This window comes from Electrophorus electricus, chromosome 5, assembly GCF_041902795.1.
Source record: "Electrophorus electricus isolate QZ-2024a chromosome 5, ASM4190279v1, whole genome shotgun sequence".
In the NCBI taxonomy this organism is placed as follows: Eukaryota; Metazoa; Chordata; class Actinopteri; order Gymnotiformes; family Gymnotidae; genus Electrophorus; species Electrophorus electricus.
The window spans coordinates 15,500,804-15,520,782 of record NC_137501.1 but is presented as its reverse complement, the minus strand read 5'-3'; the positions used below and the strand labels follow the sequence as shown (position 1 = coordinate 15,520,782).

The 19,979-nt window shown below is 40.6% G+C and overlaps 1 protein-coding gene across 1 annotated transcript in view; it reads left to right on the top strand.

Annotated features, from left to right (window-relative positions):
• The first annotated feature begins 6,452 nt into the window (after positions 1-6,452).
• The window catches only part of LOC145657876 (uncharacterized), a 50,383-nt gene continuing 36,856 nt past the window's right edge, over positions 6,453-19,979 (top strand). Inside the window, exons 1-11 of the mRNA XM_081714321.1 lie at positions 6,453-6,837; positions 7,008-7,031; positions 7,782-7,940; positions 10,134-10,485; positions 10,733-12,395; positions 12,527-12,793; positions 13,103-13,504; positions 13,672-14,103; positions 15,463-15,912; positions 16,719-17,171; positions 18,462-18,917. Coding sequence (XP_081570447.1) covers positions 10,155-10,485; positions 10,733-12,395; positions 12,527-12,793; positions 13,103-13,504; positions 13,672-14,103; positions 15,463-15,912; positions 16,719-17,171; positions 18,462-18,917 — 4,454 coding nt within the window. The 5' untranslated portion in view covers positions 6,453-6,837; positions 7,008-7,031; positions 7,782-7,940; positions 10,134-10,154. The remainder of the gene's footprint in view (positions 6,838-7,007; positions 7,032-7,781; positions 7,941-10,133; positions 10,486-10,732; positions 12,396-12,526; positions 12,794-13,102; positions 13,505-13,671; positions 14,104-15,462; positions 15,913-16,718; positions 17,172-18,461; positions 18,918-19,979) is intronic.

Below are 19,979 nucleotides of genomic sequence, written 5' to 3'. Positions count from 1 at the left end.
CTGTGATCTCTAACCAAATGTGTTTACTCTATAAGTTTTATCACACAAGGTACCTGTCCGTTATCACATGTTGGGCCCTTAACATTTTTCAGTGCATTCCACATATGTGAGCGGTGTTGGGGAGGGGTGGATTGTAATTTACTGCTTTCATACGTAAACCATCTCTTTCCCCCACCTACCATTCTTTCTTAAAGCTGTGTTTTATGGTACTTCACTCCTTTAGTTCACAGCCGTAATTGTAAGCGATACATCTGCAAACTTTTGCCAAGACCTCAGAACAAACATGGACACGACTCAACCGTTATCAGCAGGTACGTTCTAGTTATCCATTCATGTTATAACTTACACTAATATAAGTTACTAAAAAGGCTGACCTGTATTTAGCTATTTCTTGAGCTAATGGTTGAAATACTTTATCGTGAGTTGTATGATTTAACTCATTGGGGCTTAACGTAGGAATTAATTTCAGGTCTAGATCAAACCTATAAGGCCTGCACTGTCAGGATCTGAAAATTATTAAGGTTCTTTAAACAAGATTCTTTGAACCATTATGTACTACACGCTGTGAATCAGTTGAATGAAAGTCTAGCTTTAATGCCAGAATCCCTTCGTCAAAATGATTATGAACTGCAGTGTCCTGAAAACATTTAGGTTAGTCAAAATGACATTTGCTATTAACTGAATCAATGCTTGGCTGCATTAAATGAGAGGCTCTTAATTGGTGAATGTACTCAACAGCCGGGTTCACAGAATTCTTTAACCAGTTTTGATAATGATGAACAGAGTTCTAGAACATATGAGTCTGATGTAGAGTTTCAGATAATTCTGAAAACCGTATGGAAACAGAACAAACAGGGTGTGGGGTAGATCTTGACATTAGAATAATTCGTAGAGAAAAGTTAAATAACACAGAAATTAGGAGGAGAGTTCACTTTGCCTCACTGGGTAACGTTAACAGTTTTGCAGAATTTTACAATTACATTCTAGAGGTTATAAACATCGTGATGGATACCGTTAGTGAAATAGCTGGTCCGAGAGATGCTGTACATTTTCTAGTTCAAGGTCCTAATCTGAATGTTTCATCACAACTTGAGTTGAATAATGGAGCTAGACTCTTTTCTAACCATGCTTGAGAAAGCTATGCAGAGCAATCTTGAGATCCTGGCAAGTGATAGTATGGAACTAGTGATTCAGACAGTGCATCCACCCAAAGGCGGTGTTAGGAGTAAAATGGCACACCTCTTCAGATCAGACATTTTCTGAAATAAGATGAGACATCTGTATGTTTTTTACAACACTAACAACAATCTATGCTTTGCCTTATGCATTGCACAGCTTTTGAATCCTCAAGAAACACTCCAATACATTGAAAATGTTGCCAGTCAGATGCAGCGGGGTGTAGGATTATCCAATAACGATATGGTTCATTTTAATGATATAAACCGATTTGAGAAGTTATTAAATTGTAAAATAGTTGTCTTCTATCAGATGTTCAACAAAAGCGATTACTCTTTTTTTTTAAACTAGCAGGACACCCCATGAGAATACCATTTTCTTATTCTTACACAACAACCATTACTACGGTGTTAAAAATATTGAGGGTCTTCTCGAGTTTCAGTACATTTGTCATTTTTTTATAAAGGGTTCACATGTAAGAGAAAACACAAATGCGAGTATTACTGTAATGTATGTCTTGATCCTGAATGTTATAGTTATACTGAGAATACATTGCAGTGTTCAGATTGTCTAAAACTGTGTAGGTCAGATTACTGCTATGAAAAACACAAAGAAGAGATCCGAAACTTGTTGGGCGATACATATTCATTATGCAAAATAGGTTTCTACTGCCCCAAATGCAGAATGGTAGAACATCTGAGCCCCTTTAGCACAGGTAGAAAAGAACATAAATGTGCTCAGCCTCGTTGCAGAGTTTGTAATGAAAAAATAGAATCGGAGGTCAAACACGAATGTTTCATACAATCGTTTCATATAACAGGTAGAGATGGCGGACAAACGTTATATATTTTATGATATAGAGTCCAGACAGGAAATGGGGGTGTGCATATAGCTAATTTTATATGCTGCATGGGGTTTAATGAGGGTGTATGGACGGCTGAAGGGGATGGGTGCATCGAAGCTTTTTTTAAATGTTTCGTCAAAGAAAACTCGAAGGGTACACATTCGTAGCACATAATGCAAGAGGTTATGATTCCTATTTTTTGTTGAATTATCTGGTGAAAGAAGGGGTTACTCCTACTATCATAGCACAAGGGGGGAAAATTTGAAGACACCGCTTATCAGCAGAGATTCATAGACAGTTTCTCGTTCCTACCTATGAAACTTAGGGCCATTCCAAAAGCCATGGGGTTTACAGATGCAAAAAAAGGAACATTCCCCCACTTCTACAACACCCTAGAGAATCAGAACTATGTGGGGTCACTGATAAAGTCTTTGACTTCAGAAAATAGATTAAAGAATATTGCCGTAACAATGTAAAGATTTTGAAAACAGAGTGTAAAATTTTGAGTGAGATTCAAGTTGATTACCATAGCATCCGTATGCATGAAAATATTCCGCACCATGTTCCTGCACAAAAGCACTTTGGCCATCCCTCCCCTAGATAATTCAATTGTCAATTGTCAGAAATCTTTCTCAACGCCATCTATTCAATGGCTCGAGTACGTCACAGACAAACAGAACATATCCATTCAACATGCACTTAACAATGGGGAAGCCGAGATCAGAAATTATTTTGTAGATGGTTACTTATTTTGATTAATTATTTTGAAGATGGCAAAACGTGCAAAGCGTTCGGGTTTCTTGGCTGCTTTTATTTCGGATGTGATACGTGCTTTCCATCATGCATGCCACACACCCTTTAAGTAAAGCCTCAGAAACCTTCAGAGACATTTGTCAGAACAATCTTAAAATTCAGACGCTGCAGTGTATTCACAAATTGTCTGTCACCATCATGTGGGAACATGAATGGAATGACATGAAAAAGAATGATGTAAAAAAGTTTCTCAAAACTTTTGACTTTCCAGAGCGCTTAAATCCTCGGGATGCTCTGTTTGGGGGTCGTACCAATGCCCTACAGCTCTATTACACAGCTCAACCTGGTGAAAGAATCGATTACTACGATTTCACCTCCCTCTACCCTTATGTGGATAAGGTAAAAATGTACCCCATAGGTCACCCCCTTATCTTTTATCGTGACTTTGGGTCATTGGAAAACTACTTCAGCATCATCAAGGTAAAGGTTTTACCTGCCAGGGGGTTGTGGGCCCCTGTTCTTCCCTACCGGGTAAAGAAGAACCTCTTGTTCCCTCTCTGTAGAACCTGAGCTGAGTAACAACAGCGTAGCTGTGATCATGGGGATGAGGAGAGGGCCCTGACAGATGCTCGGTGCAGCGTGGAGCTGATGACGGCTCTGCAGAAGGGGTACAGAGTGATGAAAGGATTTGAGATTTGGCACTTTCCTAATAGAACAAATGAGCTGTTTTCAGAATACGTTAAAATGTTTTTGAAAACCAAACAAGAGCGCTCAGGTTATCCTTCCTGGGTGGTTGATGAAACCACAAAAAAGGAGTATGTTCAAAAACATGAGGAGAACGAAGCGGTTAAGCTGGAGGAAGAGAGAATTTCAACCAACCTGGCCAAGCTGTCTGTAGCTAAACGATGAATTCTTTGTGGGGTAAGATGCATCAAAAACCAGAGAGGACAAACACGATTTTGATCAGAGATCCTGACGAGTTTTTAGAGTACATGTTCTCGAACCTGTATGATGCAAGTCATTTCTCTTTTCTGAACGAAAAGACATAACGTTCTAACATATAGAGTTAGCAGGTGTTGCATCACAGCACCTTATATGTTTGGGTAATGGCACATTTGTTTGTGTGTCCTCGCTCCTATTCTGTGTTCACAGGCACATCACATCACAGGGAGCATACCAGACTTCCCCGACAGAGGCAGGGACTCTGTCTTTCTCCTTCTTTGCTCCGCGGCACTCGGGCCAGCTACGTTACAACTTTCAACGCTGTCAGTCATCTTATCCACATTCACTGCTTAATTCCATGTAACATCCCATATCCCTACTGTCATTGTGAAATATATTTGTATGTTTACAGCTGAAACATCCTACTGATTAAACATTAAACTCTGAATAATGGTGGACAACCTTTTATTGCTTTATATTGATTGTATCAAAGTTATAATAGAACAGAAGAACAGGCATAAAGCAAAGAGCCAAGAAGGGGTCAAAAGGTTAAGACAATCTGAGTGCCTGCTGTCATTAACTGGGTTATACTGGAGGTCAGATATTCTCCACCCAGTTTTCAGTGCCCCAGTGACAGTCTGTATTTTTGCTCTTTCAAATCCTATAAGGAAAACAGATTAAAATAATGAAAATTCTATGGGCCTAGTTTTATAAGCTATTAATCTTAATACGAAACTAGAAACAGCTAGTTAATGTCCTGATGTGACTACGTGCTACATAGGGACTTTGTATCAGTCGGTTGCTGTTGCCCCCAGGTGGCCAATAAATTCTACTGTGAAAGCAAGTGAAAATATGCTTGCTTCAAGTTTGGTTTATTTGGCACATACATTAGTATAACTCGCAGTGAAATGGGTCCAAGTGCTCCCTCTCCAAACTGAGGGGGGGGAAAAAGTGCATCAAAATCTCTATTAATATACATATGTTTATATACACAATGTACAGTTCCATCTTGCAATTGAACATATTTACAGTTACATGGTGGTGGTCCCCACAGTTTCTCAGATTCAGGGCCCAAATGGCCTGTGGGGAAAAAGCTCCTCTTCAGTCTGTCTTGGTCATCAGGGAGCAAAAGCACTTCCCTGACCTTGACAGAGAGAAGAGCCTATTGTTGGGATGGTAGTCCTTCACAATCCTCCTGGCCTTTGTCTGGCACCGCTTCTAATATACGAAACTTCCTGACCTGCAGACCATACGAGTTTTGCGCTCTGCTGAATGCACCACCCTCTGGAGTGCTTATCCGTCCTGCTTGGTGCTGTTCCCAAACCAGACTGATGTTCCCTGTGAGGATGTTCTCCATAGTGCAGGTGTAGAAGTTCCACAATACCTTGGAGGGCAGTCTGAAGTCTTAGGCATCTGAGGTGGTAAAGACGCTGACGAGCCTTCTTTGGCAGGGAGCTGGTGTGGCAGGACCAGAACAGGTCCGGCAAGATGTGAACACCAAGGTACCTGAAACTATCTACTTTCTCCACTGTGGTTCCATTGATCCTCACAGGTCAGTAGTGCTGCTCCTGCTTTTTGCTGCAGTCCAATCAGATCCTCTCTTGCTGACATTTAGGAGGAGATTATTTTCCTGGCACCAGTTTTCCAGGTGTTTAAACTCCTCCAGGTAGGCCCTCTCATCGTTGCCCAAGATCAGGCCCATGACGACAGTACCTTCAGCAAATCTGAAAATTATGGTAGAGCTGGAAGTGGCCACGCAGTCATAGGTGGACAGTGAGTAGAGCAGGGGGCTTAGGACACAACCCTGGGGAGCTCCAGTGCTGAGGGTGGATGAGAGTTGCCCACCCATAATGATTGTGGTCTGTGTTAGGAAGTTGGAGATCCAGTCACACAGGGATGCATGCAGTCCTAGATCTCCCAACTTAGTAGTGAGTAGGGAGGGGATAGTGTTAAATGCTGAACTGTAGTCAACAAAACAGCATTTTAACATAATTACCCCTCCCTTTGTCCAGGTAGGTCAGTGTGGTGTGAAGCAGATGTGCAATTGCATCATCAGTGGATCAGTTGTGGTGGTATGCAAACTGCAGTGGGTCCATGGAAGCTGGCAGAGAAGAGGTCATGAAGTCTCTGACCAGCTTTTCAAAGCACTTCACGTTAAGTGATGAGGGCAACAGGGCGGTAGTCGTTGAGACAACCTCGAGGTCAAGGTTTCTTTGGAACGAGGACAGGGACGATGGTGGATCGCTTGAAGCAGGATGGGACGATACCGAGCGTCAGGGATAGGTTGAAGATGTCGGAGAATACCGGGGCTAGCTGGTCTTCGCAGGCTTTGAGGACTCTACCGCAGATGCAGTCTGGTCCCGCTGCCTTCCTGGTATTCACTTTTGAACACGCCATGATGAGACGGCGCTGATCTATGGTGGGCTCTGCACATGCGCCGTTGGCTGCGCCGATAGCACCATAAGCGTTGTTAGCGTAAGCGCTGTTAGCGTTATCGCTGCTAGATGTAGCCTCGAAGCGAACGAAGAATGCGTTTAGCTCGTTCGCCAGAGACTCATCCGCACTCATGAGTCCGGAGGGTGGGCTCCTGTAGTCCGTGATCGTCCGTAGCCCCAGCCACAGGGATCTAGCGCCACTCTGCTGGAACTGTGTCCAGTTTCCTCCCGTAGCGCCGCTTCGCCTCCCTCACCGCACTCCGTATGCCGCAGACTTGTACTCGTCCGTGTTCCCGCTGATGATCCCCGCGTTGTAGGCAGCAGTGCGAGAGCTTTTGTTCACCCAGGGCTTCTGGTTGGGAACTTCTTGGTGGCGGCTCTAGGTATCGTTTCATCCACCATTTTCCCAATAGACTCCACTACTGTCTCCGTATATTCGCTGACATCATCAGTGCTGCGCCGGAACATGTCCTAGGCTGCGTCATCCAGAGCATCCTGCAGATCGGCCACCGATTGAGAGGCGAAGTTGAAAACAAGAGTTGTTTATTTTCCATAAACTGAAAAGTAAGCAGATGATAAAGTCAGCGTCGCAGTAGTTTGGAGCGTTTAACTCTGAGGTCCATCAATGGGCAACACCGACTTCAGGTACCCGTGGGCTTAAATACTGAATACAGAAACAAGGCTCAGGTGAGTCGAGTTAAAAAGCAGGTGACTGAGGAGGTGTGTGATGCGGTCCGGAGTGGGTGTTTCCCTCCTGCTGGATGACCGGCCTACCGTGACAGTGCGTTCTTAAATCAAACGTGTCTCATCTGTCCATGTTCTTAAATCCAAACCTAAAACATATTTTTATACTTTAGACTTCAGGAACAGATGAAAGTAATGTGAGTATGGGAATGTTGTGATATGTACACCTCTCTATATAGTGAAAAGCAGAAGTATTTACAAAGTTGTATTTTCAATTCATAACTACAAGGCAAATCACTAATACAAGGCAAATAAACTACAATACTTTCAATAAATATAAGCAACTTAAATGTGAACATGAATATGTACACCAACAGGCTGCACGCACAGTGTTTGTAATAGTGTGTGATGATCTAGCAGTCTAGAAATACAGACCCCCCAGGTTGCAGAAATGCAACTAGAATAAAGCTAGTATACAGACTACAGGGTCATCATACATGCAACAGTGTTGCAAAAATTAATTATTAGAACTATTAGTTATGGCATTAATACAATAAACGTTCCCTCAAAACAAATACATGATTTCATAACTAGCTTTGTACATCTTTATTTTCTTTGCATTCATGAGTCCAAGTTTGTAAACTGCAGTATTGAACATAGAAATGCTGAGTAAATTATGAGTGAGCAGGAAATGTGCTGACAGATGAACAGATGAACAAACCTCTGCTGTATTACCTTAGAGAACATACAAATATGTCCAGTAATGTCAAACGTAATGTCCAACTAATCTGGACATGTCACTGCATCATGGAATCCAGACATGTTCATGAACTTCTTTACTTCTCCAGTAAGTAAAAGATATAAGTAGAAGCCCTGCTGTGTGTGTGTGCATACATCTCCAGCGGTGATGTTCTCCTATTGTGCAACTGTTCCCCATGCTTCTGCAGTGTGTGAGAAAGACCAGGTAATGGCCATTTTTCAAGGAGTGACTCACAGAGATGGGAGAGAGATGCTGGCTCCAGACTGAAGACACTGGACTCTGGAGCTCCAGCCTCTGACAGCCGTGATAACTGCTGCGCTCCTGATGCTCAGCTGCTCCACTGCAGGTGGGACTCAGGCAGCAGTGCTGCGTATTTCATGCTGGAGGGACTTGAGGAGAGTTTCATAAAGGTCAAGGGTGATGGTGCGTCACACTGCATTCACCACATGAGCTGCTCATGTCATGAGACGTTGGGACGTGGAGGTGTGTTCAGTGTGTTCTGTAACAATTATACCAAGACAGATGTGTTAGGAGAAGAGGTGAGTGATGATAGTGGAGAGCACATGGACAGTGGCACAGACACAGATGTTGATATTCCAAACGACTCATTTATTAACTACAGTGAGCACATAAAGCCAGATCTCATGGAAACTACGGTACCATTTACACATGAAAAGAATCTCTAGACAAAGCACTGTAGTAGCGTTACTCCTGTGAGCTGATGGATCCAAAGAATAAGAAATTCTTAAAATTGTTTGGTTAGTGCTTCATTTATACATTCATCAAACATTCGGGCCGTTATAGCCAGACTGTGCAACAGTTTCTTCTCAGATGCCAACACTCGCCAACTCCCCAAAACTGACAACAAATGTTAACAATTACTGTATTCAAATAAACAATACTGCGCTTTTAAATTAGTCTACTGGCTGTTACCTCTGTGACTGCTGTATGGTATAAGTGTATGTTAAAATATCACAATATGATACATCCTTGCACATCCACTCAGTGTCATGCACTGTTGCTCTATATTTTGTCTATAATTCATATTTATTTTCTACATTTATATTCTTTTGTGTTACACCATGGCTCTAGAGGAAAGTTATTTCGTTTCACTGTATGTACCTGTACATAGCTGAAATGACAGTAAAAAAACTTAAGTCTCTTCTCTCTTGGAAGTAGCCTATAGCATGAAGCAGTGGGCACAGTGTATGGCGTCATTATTTCCAGGCTGACTCAGGAAGTGAACAGTATCTCGGAGTTTTGCTTTAGTTCATCTTGTGTTGAGCTTATTTTTGCTTCTGGTTCTAAACGCTGAAGCTCGATGTGTGTCCTGAGTCCCATGAAAGTAGAGCATTTTACAACGTTAAAAAAAAATTCAAATAGCATGTTGGAATAACACGCTGCATCTTACATTTACATTTATGGCATTTAGCAGTCAATTCCTCTACTACTGTTGCATAAAGTAGGATAGCAGATGTGTATATTCCAATCGCCATTGCAGTTTTTTGCGAAGGAATTCTGCCACTTTAAATTAGTGAAAACCTTCCCTTTTGAAGGGAACCAGGTGAAAGTTAAATGTATTCATTTCCGGTCGATTTGGGAGCTTTTCTGAACAGGTTACTTCCACATCAATGATATTTAAATATATAGTAAATATATAAATATATATATATTAGACTTTTACCTAGTTAGCAACACCTAATGTTAGTTATCCTGAGGTAAATATTGGCTATGGAAATATTTTATATACAAAATACAGGGGTGACATTGTATAAATATAGTTCAGTCAATCCATATTTATAAACTAAGGAACTGTCTAATTTCCCAGCTGTCAGTAGAAACGTTACAGACATATTTGTATGTTTTGTGACGATGTTTCGTTGAATTGAATGAAGGGATTGAATTACCTGCAGTTCCTTTGACTCATATCGTGTGATTAGTATGTAGGGAATACAAGTGTCCTGCTCAGGAACCCTGTGGAATAGAATGCAGCTCAAGTTTCCAAACCAGAAGACGAAATAGTTGTTAAATTAGTCTCAGCATGCATCAGAACTATTGCTTTAAACTAGGTTTTCAGTCAGTGTACAAATACTTTAGCCAGTAGGTCATTTTAAACAACCACAGCTGTTAATCCTGACAGAAAATAATGTGTGTTTGTGTGGCTTTGTCAAGCCAACATATTGTTATTCAGCAGAAGTTCTTAATTCCAGTACCATGGACCCACCACCCTGCAGTTCCAGGTTCTCCCTGGTCCAACTCACAAAGGATCTGATAGTTAACTGACTACATCAGGTTTGCTGGGAGACGGAAAAATGTGAAGGAGCGCAAGCATGAGAACTTGAATGGCTGCTGAATGTTTGTGTTCATGGAATCTTGGTGAAGGAGGAACTGTAGAATATTTTGTTCCCCTGTACACACTGAATGTGAGTGGAATGACAGTGTGGTACTTGTGCCTTCACAGTAAGTTACACACATGATGGAGCAATTTACAAGATTAATAACTGAATTAATTAAGATTAAGTTCTGTTTTGTATCTCAGGGGCTGGTACAGAACAGTATCATGGCTTGTACACGACAGTGTGCAACTGATTACCTCAAATATGCCCGGGGAGATCTGGTAACACGTCTCCAAAACTTTCCCCTTATTACTGAGAATCTTTGCCAGCACAAAGTCTTCAATGACCATGATGTTGATGCTCTTAAAGCAGAGAGAACAGACTTTGACAAAGCGAGATTTATACTGGACCGTGTTATTAAAAGAGGAGAAAGTGCCAGCTATGAGTTACTCAGGATCCTTGATGTAACAAGGAAGAGGACATTACATCCTGATTCACACACCTGGCTCAGCCAATTCCACTTCAGGGAAGACACTGAGACTGACTACACTGTGGGTGAGTAAAGTATGTTCTTATGAAGACTGAAGCAAAAATGGATTGAGTCACTATATTAATGGTCAGCACATTTGCAGTTAAATAGTTACTCTGATTGTATCTGTGAATGAATGTTGTATAGAATATCTCATATGGAATTTTGTATGCACAATTAAATATTTCTGCCTGCAAGTGGAAGAGTATAAACAATGCTGTCTTTTAAAAGTATAGTAATATCAGATTGTTTTACATTTGTAATGATATTCAGGTACGAAGCCTTGTCACAACTACCAGAAACAACTTCAGACCAAAGCTAAACGCATCTTGAGTAGACGGTGGAATCAGTGCTGTAAACACCTAAAGCACAAAACAAGCGCTAATGTCACCTTTATACCTCTAGTCCTAGACACAGATCCAGATTTAAACTCTGCACAAAATACACTTAAAAAAAAAACCCAGAAGTGCAAGAAACCTCGTGGAAAGAAGCTAAAGAGTTACATTCCTGTGAAGAAACAGAATCCCTCACCCAAAGACCTTTTGTGTAGTCATAAGAAAGCAACACTTGTTATAGGAAAACCTGGAATAGGGAAAACAGCAGTTGTCCAAGAAATGCTCTCCCTCTGGTCCAATAAAGACAACCAAGAATTAGACTACATGTTCTACTTTGATGAGAGTACATTTACCACTATCTCTAGTCTCATGAGCTTGGAATCTCTTCTCTTTGATATGTACTCAAAACCCCTGGAGAAAGATAGAAAGGAAGTATTACAGGATATTGAGGAAAACTCAGAGAATGTCATCATTGTGCTCGATGGCATCAGTACTTTGCAGGACAACCCTACTATAAAGAAAATTATTGAGCGGGACCTTCTTCCTGAGGCTAAGATTGTGATCACATGCAAATCGGAGGAGGAAGATGACTTCCTTTTTGCAGACAGGTCCACATGCCGAGTTTATGTACAAGGATTCAGTGAGGAGTCTATCCAGACTTACTTTACACAGATGATTGGCTCTACTCCTCAATTTTTGAATATAGTATTGAACAATCAGGATCTGATCAGTCTTTGCCATGTCCCGATGTATGCCTTCATGGTGGCGGTTTACATTTCTTTCAATGTCACTGCTCCCGAGCATCCAATGACCGTTACAGAAATGTATGTACACATCCTGCGCCAAGACTTGAAAAAGGCTGGGAAAAAAAGCTCAGAACAAGTCGACAAATACATAAATGATGTAAAAGACCAACTTTTTTGCTTGATGAAAACTGCTTTTACTGCATCCATTCAGAAAACTATAAACATAACAGATGCAGTCAGCGATGAAATTGAAATCAGTAAGTTTTTTCTGAGAAAAATCACGATCGAGAACACTCCCACTTCTGTGAACACTTTCTTTGCATTTCTGCACAGTACAATGCAGGAATTCTTCTCTGCACTGTGGCTGCTTGGGAATCCAGGTGAAATTGATGAGGTTCTTCAGAACTGTCTAACAAAGGAGCAAAAGCACATGAAACACGTGATCCCTTTCCTTTGTGGAATTCTGTCAGAACAGAACCTCAAACTCCTGAAGAATCTTTTCTCTGAAGATCAAATAAAAAGAGCCTCTGATGGGCTCTTCTCAAAAGTCATGAACACATTTCTACAGCCTCAATCTAATGGGCAGCTTGAGGGTGATGACGATGACGTCGGTGTTCTTCCCTTTGTGTGTCAGTGCTTGTATGAGTCTCAGTCACCTGAAGCTTGCTTGCTGTTCCTGGAGAAAGTGAACTATGAGCTAGATTTCAGTGGAGAAGACCTTGATCCACATCAGTGCTGTGCAGTGTCTTATGTGATCGGCCAGTCCAGAGAAAGCCAGGTTCATCTGAGTTTGGAGGACTGCAGCATATCTAACCCTGGGATTCAGATGATTCTCAAATTCAAATCACAGCTTAGGTATTTATTTTTGGATATACTTTTTGTATTTATCTTTAATTATATTACCACACATTTACAAAGCAAGATCATTAACAACAACGAGCAATAATAATAATAATAATTAGTATAACTATGTTTACCTTTTGCAGAGATAAGCCTTCTACTCTCTGTCATGTGTGGACGTCAGTGCTGTGCTGTGGGAAACCCAGAGATTTCCCAGCTTTACTGGATGTTTGTGGAAAAGAGATGCACCTTCCTGTGTTTGGTAAAGCATCCATGTTTAGGAAAGCTGGAGAGATCATGAGTCAAAGCTCAGAGAAGATCAGCCTCCATCTCCACTGTACAGAAGATCCACAGATCAGTAAAGTGCTCTGTATCATGGTCTTCAAGGGACTTCCATTTATGAAGTCCCTTAGGTGAATAATGCAGCCCTGCATTTATACCACTTACATTTGTTTAATAGAAATTTGATAGATTATCTAGAATAATCCTAAAATAGAACAAAGTGTTAGGTTACATGCATAACCTTAGTTCAATAATTTGTGAGTTATCTTGGCGGGTATTTTTTACATGACTGACTGCAGTAGTTGTAATAGAACAGCATCTGTCAGCAGACAGACCTGTACCTGCTGTAACACACATTCCCTCGTGTTTGATGCAAAGTGAGATAGATACCCAATTTATACATATATATACCTCACCTATTGTTTCTTTCTGCTTTGCAGGTTTGAGTTTCCTTGTGATTCTTTGGTACAGCCAGACCACAGACTGCAGATAATAGAATCTTATCAGTGTGATCTCATTCTGGAAGGGGCAGAAACACAACAAAGTGCCATTGTATCATCGGTTCTGAGGTTTCTCCATAGAGATCCATTTTACGAATGTGATTTTCTAATAAAACTGTACTTGCATGTGAGAAATATGGAGAAATTCATCATTCTGAAAAATATATATAGTTCTTTGCCAGACATCTGGTACATAGACCTCTCAGAGAGAAAGGCTTTATACTTCCTAGAAGTGCTGAAACTCCAAACGGTGAAGAAACCAGTAGTGCTGAGAGGCTGGTCAGATGAAAAAAGTGAAGTGAGGAGTTTCCTTCAGTGTCTGCCATACATCTCCCAGCTGAGGTGAATCTATGTCTGAGTTCACTGTATCAGAGCACTAGAAATACGGCTCTGCATAGTGATGAATGCATTTGCTAAATATTACTAAATATTTTTGCCACTGCAAAATTTTATATTCATTAATTTAACTCCTGTAACTGAAGTCAATTCTTTCTGACGTGTATCTGCAGTTTCTCTGCACCACCAAATATGGAAGAAAGTTCATGGAGGCTCAAGGTGAAGTCACTTTTACTGAAGCTGTGTGTGCAAGCAGCTCTTTATGAGAATGAAACAGTACACACAGTTGTACAAAAAGTGTTGATGTGGTCCAACAACAGTCAGAATGACTTTCTAATGGATCTTTACTCATATGTGAAGGACTACGAGGCTCAAACAGGCAGGAGTGTCTTTCCTGTACTGCAGCCACTTTACGAGTCTTTTCCTGTCTGGTACACCATGTCTAATGTGTGGTCCATCAGTCTCTCAGAGAGAAAGGCCTCACATTTTCTAGAAGCTCTGAAAGTTCAAACAACAAAGAAACCAGTAAATTTGTGGAGCTGGTCAGATGAAGAGAGTGAAGTGAGGAGTTTCCTTCAGTGTCTGCCCTACATCTCCCAGCTGAGGTGAGTCATGGAGTACTGTTGTACATTCCACCAAACCTCCAAACTATGGTGAGTGTTGTCATATAGTAATCTTGTAGAGAAATGTTAAGCTAAATGTCCCAGCAGTGAGCCTGTCTCAACAACACTTTAACTGATGCTGAGTGCATTGCTTAATTATAAAAATATAAAACAAATGTTAAAATCCACCAGGAGGAACAATTATTTAAGACACCTTCCATGCTTCACTTTTTTTAGTATGTTTCTGTATTCGTACAGAGTTGTCAATAAATACAGGAAAACCTGACATAGCAGTGATAATCTTCTCTTCTCTGTCAACACCGATATCAACTTGTGCCTTGACTGATTGGTTGCCGTCCAGCGATATTTCCTTCTCATTTGCATAAAGTTGAGAAAAGCTCAAATCTTCAATGCTTTCTTTGCTTGGTTTGCAACATACTCAACCCATAATCCACAATAGTTGCCTTCCTCCACAGAACTGAATTGGAGCTAGAGTGAAAAGCGCCTTGCTCTGCTGCAAAGTAATTGTACCGTTAGGGTACATTCACATGGTGAAGCATTTTGTTCTCACCATTATAGTCTATGATGGGATATGGATTCTGCAGGTTCTGCTCATTTTCCGTGCATGTTTTTTTCTGGTGTGGATTTTTGCAGATGGAGTTGGAAAATTATAAAACTTAAAGGTTAAAGGCTCAGTGCATCATGAATCACTGCTCATATTAGAAAAATCATGTTAATGTAGAAGCACCTAAAGCCTAATGAAGCAAGCACTCCTCTATACCACGATTCCAAAAATAATAAAACTCGGAACGCCATGTACAGTTCTACTTGAATTTTGAGTGAATATTTCACTATAATGTACAAATATATATCACACTTCGTTTGCTGGTGATGTTCAAGGCAGGCATGCTAGCTAGGTAGTTAATGCCTTGAGCACTAAACAGATGCCCAATATCAATTAAAAGTAATAATAAATAATAGTCACTAATTAATAAGGATCCTGAAGATAATAAGCAGTTTTGGCCTTAATGTGGAGGGTATGATTTTCTTTAGTGTAATTGTGTGGAAACTGGCTGCATATTTGAAAGTGAATAAGTTAGCTGATACATCAGTGCAAAAGGCAGGGTTGTCAGGCTTTGTGGGTTGTTTGGAGCATAGCCATATAATTTGTCATCAAAATCAGTGAAAAAAGAGGGTAGGGACCTACATCTAGTTTTGCTAGATTTGTTTAATGCATTTGGCTCAGTAGTGCATAATCTCTTATGGCAGGGCAATGCTTTTACTCACCTTCAAAGTAACATGACAATAAAAGTGATTTGATGTGATTCTATTCAATTTATTTCTGCCCTTCTCTTCCAAAAGGTTTTTGTGGACCAGTTGGTATGAAGAGGAAAAGAAAATGTCTGCCATCCAGTTTCTGCTGAATCTGATATTTGCAGCAGCAGAGTATAATGCAGCTACAGGAGAGAGTTTCACTAAGCTGCTGATATCAGTGTGCAGCTACACAACCTTCCCTTTTGGAGATGATGTGTACATTAAAACTTCACAGTGTGATTTCCTGCTGGATCTGTTCTCACAAGTGAAGGACTATGAGACTCAAACAGGCAGGAGTGTCCTTCCAGCATTACAGCCAGTTTACCAGTCAGCTCCTGCAGTCTGGAACATTGACCTCTCAGAGAGAAAGACCTCCCTCTTCCTAGAAGTGCTGAAACTCCAAACAGTGAAGAAACCAGTAGAGTTGAGAGGCTGGTCAGATGAAGAGAGTGAAGTGAGGAGTTTCCTTCAGTGTCTGCCCTACATCTCCCAGCTGAGGTGAGTGAGATCATTTTAATTTCTGTCCGAGACCATGACTATGCATTATAGAAAAACTGGACATTCATAATCTGTTTTTTACATTACACAATGGACACTTCTTGAAAGTTCTCTTCATTAGTTGTTTAGTTGTGTGAACCAAACACAGTCATTATTATAAGATGACCTACACTGAAAGGTTGAGCCCTTACAGTTCTGGTTGGAATTCCAATTTGAAAAGCAAATTGTTGTTCAATTTCTCTTTGTTACTGTAAGACAGATACTTCTGTCCCTCTACGCAGAGGAACCATTAATCAGACATTTGCATCATTTCACTGACAAACTCATTCATTTACTGTTCCTCAGACAAGCTGATGTGCATAGTAGTATTGAGGGCTGGGCCCGTGGGCAGTGGTTGCTCAGGGGTTAAGGTACTTGACTTGTTATCAGAAGGCTGCTGGTTCAAGCCCCACCACTACCAGGTTACCACTGTTGGGCCCCTGAGCAAGGCTCTTATTCTCCAACTGCTCAAGTTGTACTCAGTTGTAATTGTAAATTGCTTTAGATAAAAGAGTCAGCTAAATACTATAAATCAAAACAATCAGTGGCTGGTTATATGCAGCATAAGGATCTATTTAACTTGTATTATTCATGTCCTAAACTTCTCCCTCCCAAACTGCTGTTGCATTTGCAGAAGGCAAACAGAAATGGCAGTGTGACTATAAATTCATTAAGAGAAAGGAAAATAATGTGGTTTGGAGCTTTCTTTTATTGATAATGTAGCATAAATATGCTAACGGTCTGTCACCTCCATGTCCAATTTACAGATTTTCCTGTACTGGTTGGAATGAAGTAAAAAGGAAAGATTTTGCCATTAACTTCCTGCTGAAGCTAATAGTTGCAGCAGCAGAGTGTGATGCAGCTACAGGAGAGAGTTTCACTAAGCTGCTGACATCTGTGTGCAGCTACACAACCTTCCCTTTTAGAGATGATGTGTATAAAAAAGCTGCTTCACAGTGTGATTTCCTGCTGGATCTGTTCTCACATGTGAAAAACTATGAGACTCAAACAGGCAGGAGTGTCCTTCCAGCATTACAACCAGTTTACCAGTCAGCTCCTGCAGTCTGGAACATAGACCTCTCAGAGAGAAAGACCTCCCTCTTCCTAGAAGTGCTGAAACTCCAAACAGTGAAGAAACCAGTAGAGCTGAGAGGCTGGTCAGATGAAGAGAGTGATGTGAGGAGTTTCCTTCAGTGTCTGCCCTACATCTCTCAGTTAAGGTGAGTGAGAAGCTTTTATAAGTATTACAGGAGTAACGTTTTCCATATTGAACTGATATTGGACTGATTTAAAATGGATTTCTGTTGGGCAAATGAAAGATTAATCTCTAATTTTTTTAATTTATTTATTATATTGTAAAATGTCCATTTTATCATTTAAAATAGATATTTTGTGAAGTAAGTCAAAATTCTGGCTTTGGCTTAATTGGTACAGTAGCACGTTTTAAGCTTGTGTGTTCCAAATAATACTACATCATGATTTATTGACAAATTATAAAGTATAGTTGTAATGTTGAGCGGTAAGGAGGCGGACGCACGTGCGGAGAAGAGCGAGATTTAATAGGGGCAAATCCAGAATCAGAGTCGTTCTAACAGTTCAGGGTCATTGAGCCAACACGGAGAGCACGGGGATACATGACAAACCAGACAAGGGCTAGAATACACGAGTAACTAAACACAAACAGCGACGAGAACTAAACACACGAAAGCACACAGGATAAGCAGGCTATAACAGAGCAGGAAACACAGAGGCTAGGATAACACGAAGGCATGGAGTACAAAGAAACAACCATTAGAATAAACATATATAACCATCAATGAACAGCCCCAACCAAGGCACACAACAGGGTTTAAATACATGAACCAAAGGTAGAAACGAGGGACAGGTGCAAGCAATCAAATGAGGGGTGGAGAAAACGAAACCAAGGCATGGAAGCAGGGAGTGCAGGAAAACAGACGACACGGAAACCATGACAACAGGGACGGCAGGATGACAGCCATTCCGCCCCAAGGGCCAGAAACGAACAGAAACAACAGAAAGGAACACATAGTTAGGCATCACTATAGTGGAGTGTAGTAGTGCTCTTCAGTGTAGTGGAGCTGAGCGCAGTGACCTTTGACCTCCAGCACTTCGCCCTCATCTTTACAGGCATTATATCCTGTGTTAAATGGTCAAGCGATAAAATCAAATGGAAAACATGAAATGATTAAATGTATAATATCATTTTGCATTCAATTTCTTAGTCAATTAAGTTGTTATTATGGGTGTAGGAGAACAATCATTATTTTCATTGTGTTCACACCTGCTGTACACCACCAGTTCAATTCATTTGTGCTACTTCAGTTTGAACTGTTCTACCTGCATGTTTGTATGATAGAGCTGGTTGAAGCTGATTGAGGGTTAATAAAAATGGACTATTTCACCAAACTATGTGGGTTAAGGTGTCATTTCAGGATCCCTGTTTTATTGTATTTTCAATGTCTTTTCTGTGACCCTCTGTTTTTCAACAGGTTTAGTGAAATTGTTTATGATGATGAGGAATATAAAATTAAAGCAGTGGAGTTCCTGCTGAAGCTCATAGTTGCAGCAGCAGAGTGTGATGCAGCTACAGGAGAGAGTTTCACTAAGCTGCTGACATCTGTGTGCAGCTACACAACCTTCCCTGTAGGTGGACATGATGAGAATTACAGTTCTGAAGTTCAGTGTGATTTCCTGCTGGATCTGTTCTCACAAGTGAAGGACTGTGAGACTCAAACAGGCAGGAGTGTCCTTCCAGCATTACAGCCAGTTTACCAGTCAGCTCCTATAGTCTGGAACATAGACCTCTCAGAGAGAAAGACCTCCCTCTTCCTAGAAGTACTGAAACTCCAAACAGTGAAGAAACCAGTGGATCTGAAAGGCTGGTCAGATGAAGAGAGTGAAGTGAGGAGTTTCCTTCAGTTTCTGCCCTACATCTCCCAGCTGAGGTGAGTGAGAAGCTTTTATAAGCATTACATGAGTAACGTTTAAGTTTGAACCTGTTTGTTTTGCATATTAATGAGATTTTACCTGGTCTTTGTTTTTGTGAGTTGGTGTGTCGCTGTCAGTGATCAGCAGATGGTGCAGGTTAGATGTGTGAATGAAATGTTGATTTGCATTTGGTATGAGGTAAGGATTATAAAACTTTGGCCAACTCCATATTCAGATACTAAATCAGAAATAAGGTTTGAATGAACCTAGTAAATTGACCTCACTTCAAAGTATATATAAATCACTACATTATAGATTTAATGTTTGCTGGGGAGGTAAACTCAATAAACCACCCATCAAACCTCAATAGTAACACGATCTGGAAAAAGGTCTGAGAAATAATTTTTTATGAATCTACCTCAAACATGTATCAGATAAGTGTCACAAAGGAGAGCCAGATAAAGCATAGAAGCAAGTGCAGGTTTAATGTCTTAGTGTCTTAGACTTCACACCTAAGAGTGAGGGGTTTAAATACCCTTAATAGGGTCAGTAATAAACAACAAATGAGCAGCAACTGGGCGCTATTCAGTATTTAGCGCCCTCTGCTGGTGAAAGGAGGAGCTGTCACAGGCAGACGTGACAATAAACCTCAATGGTTTACTAGTGAATCTCTGAGAGAAGCTCTACCAGTTTCACAACATTTATGGCCCTTCAGTTATTTAGGAATTGACTGTTCTCAGATTATTCGCATGGGAGTCTGTGGATTGACATGGGGATAAAGAATCCACCCAGTTCTCAGACTGAACTTCCCACAGGGTTTTCATTTTTGATGGTCAAATCTCCCATGTGTTCCAGGAACTGGGGGCTTTTTTTCATTTTTTAATACTTTTACTGAATAAATGTTGCTGCTGTTAATTCTCTGTAAATTATACTTTATAATTTCTCAGTAAATCATGATGTAGTCTTATTTGGAACACAAGCTTAAAAGATGCTACTGTACCAATTAAGCCGATGCCAGAATTTTGACTTCCTTCATAAAATATCTATTTTAAATTATAAAATGGACATTTTATAATATA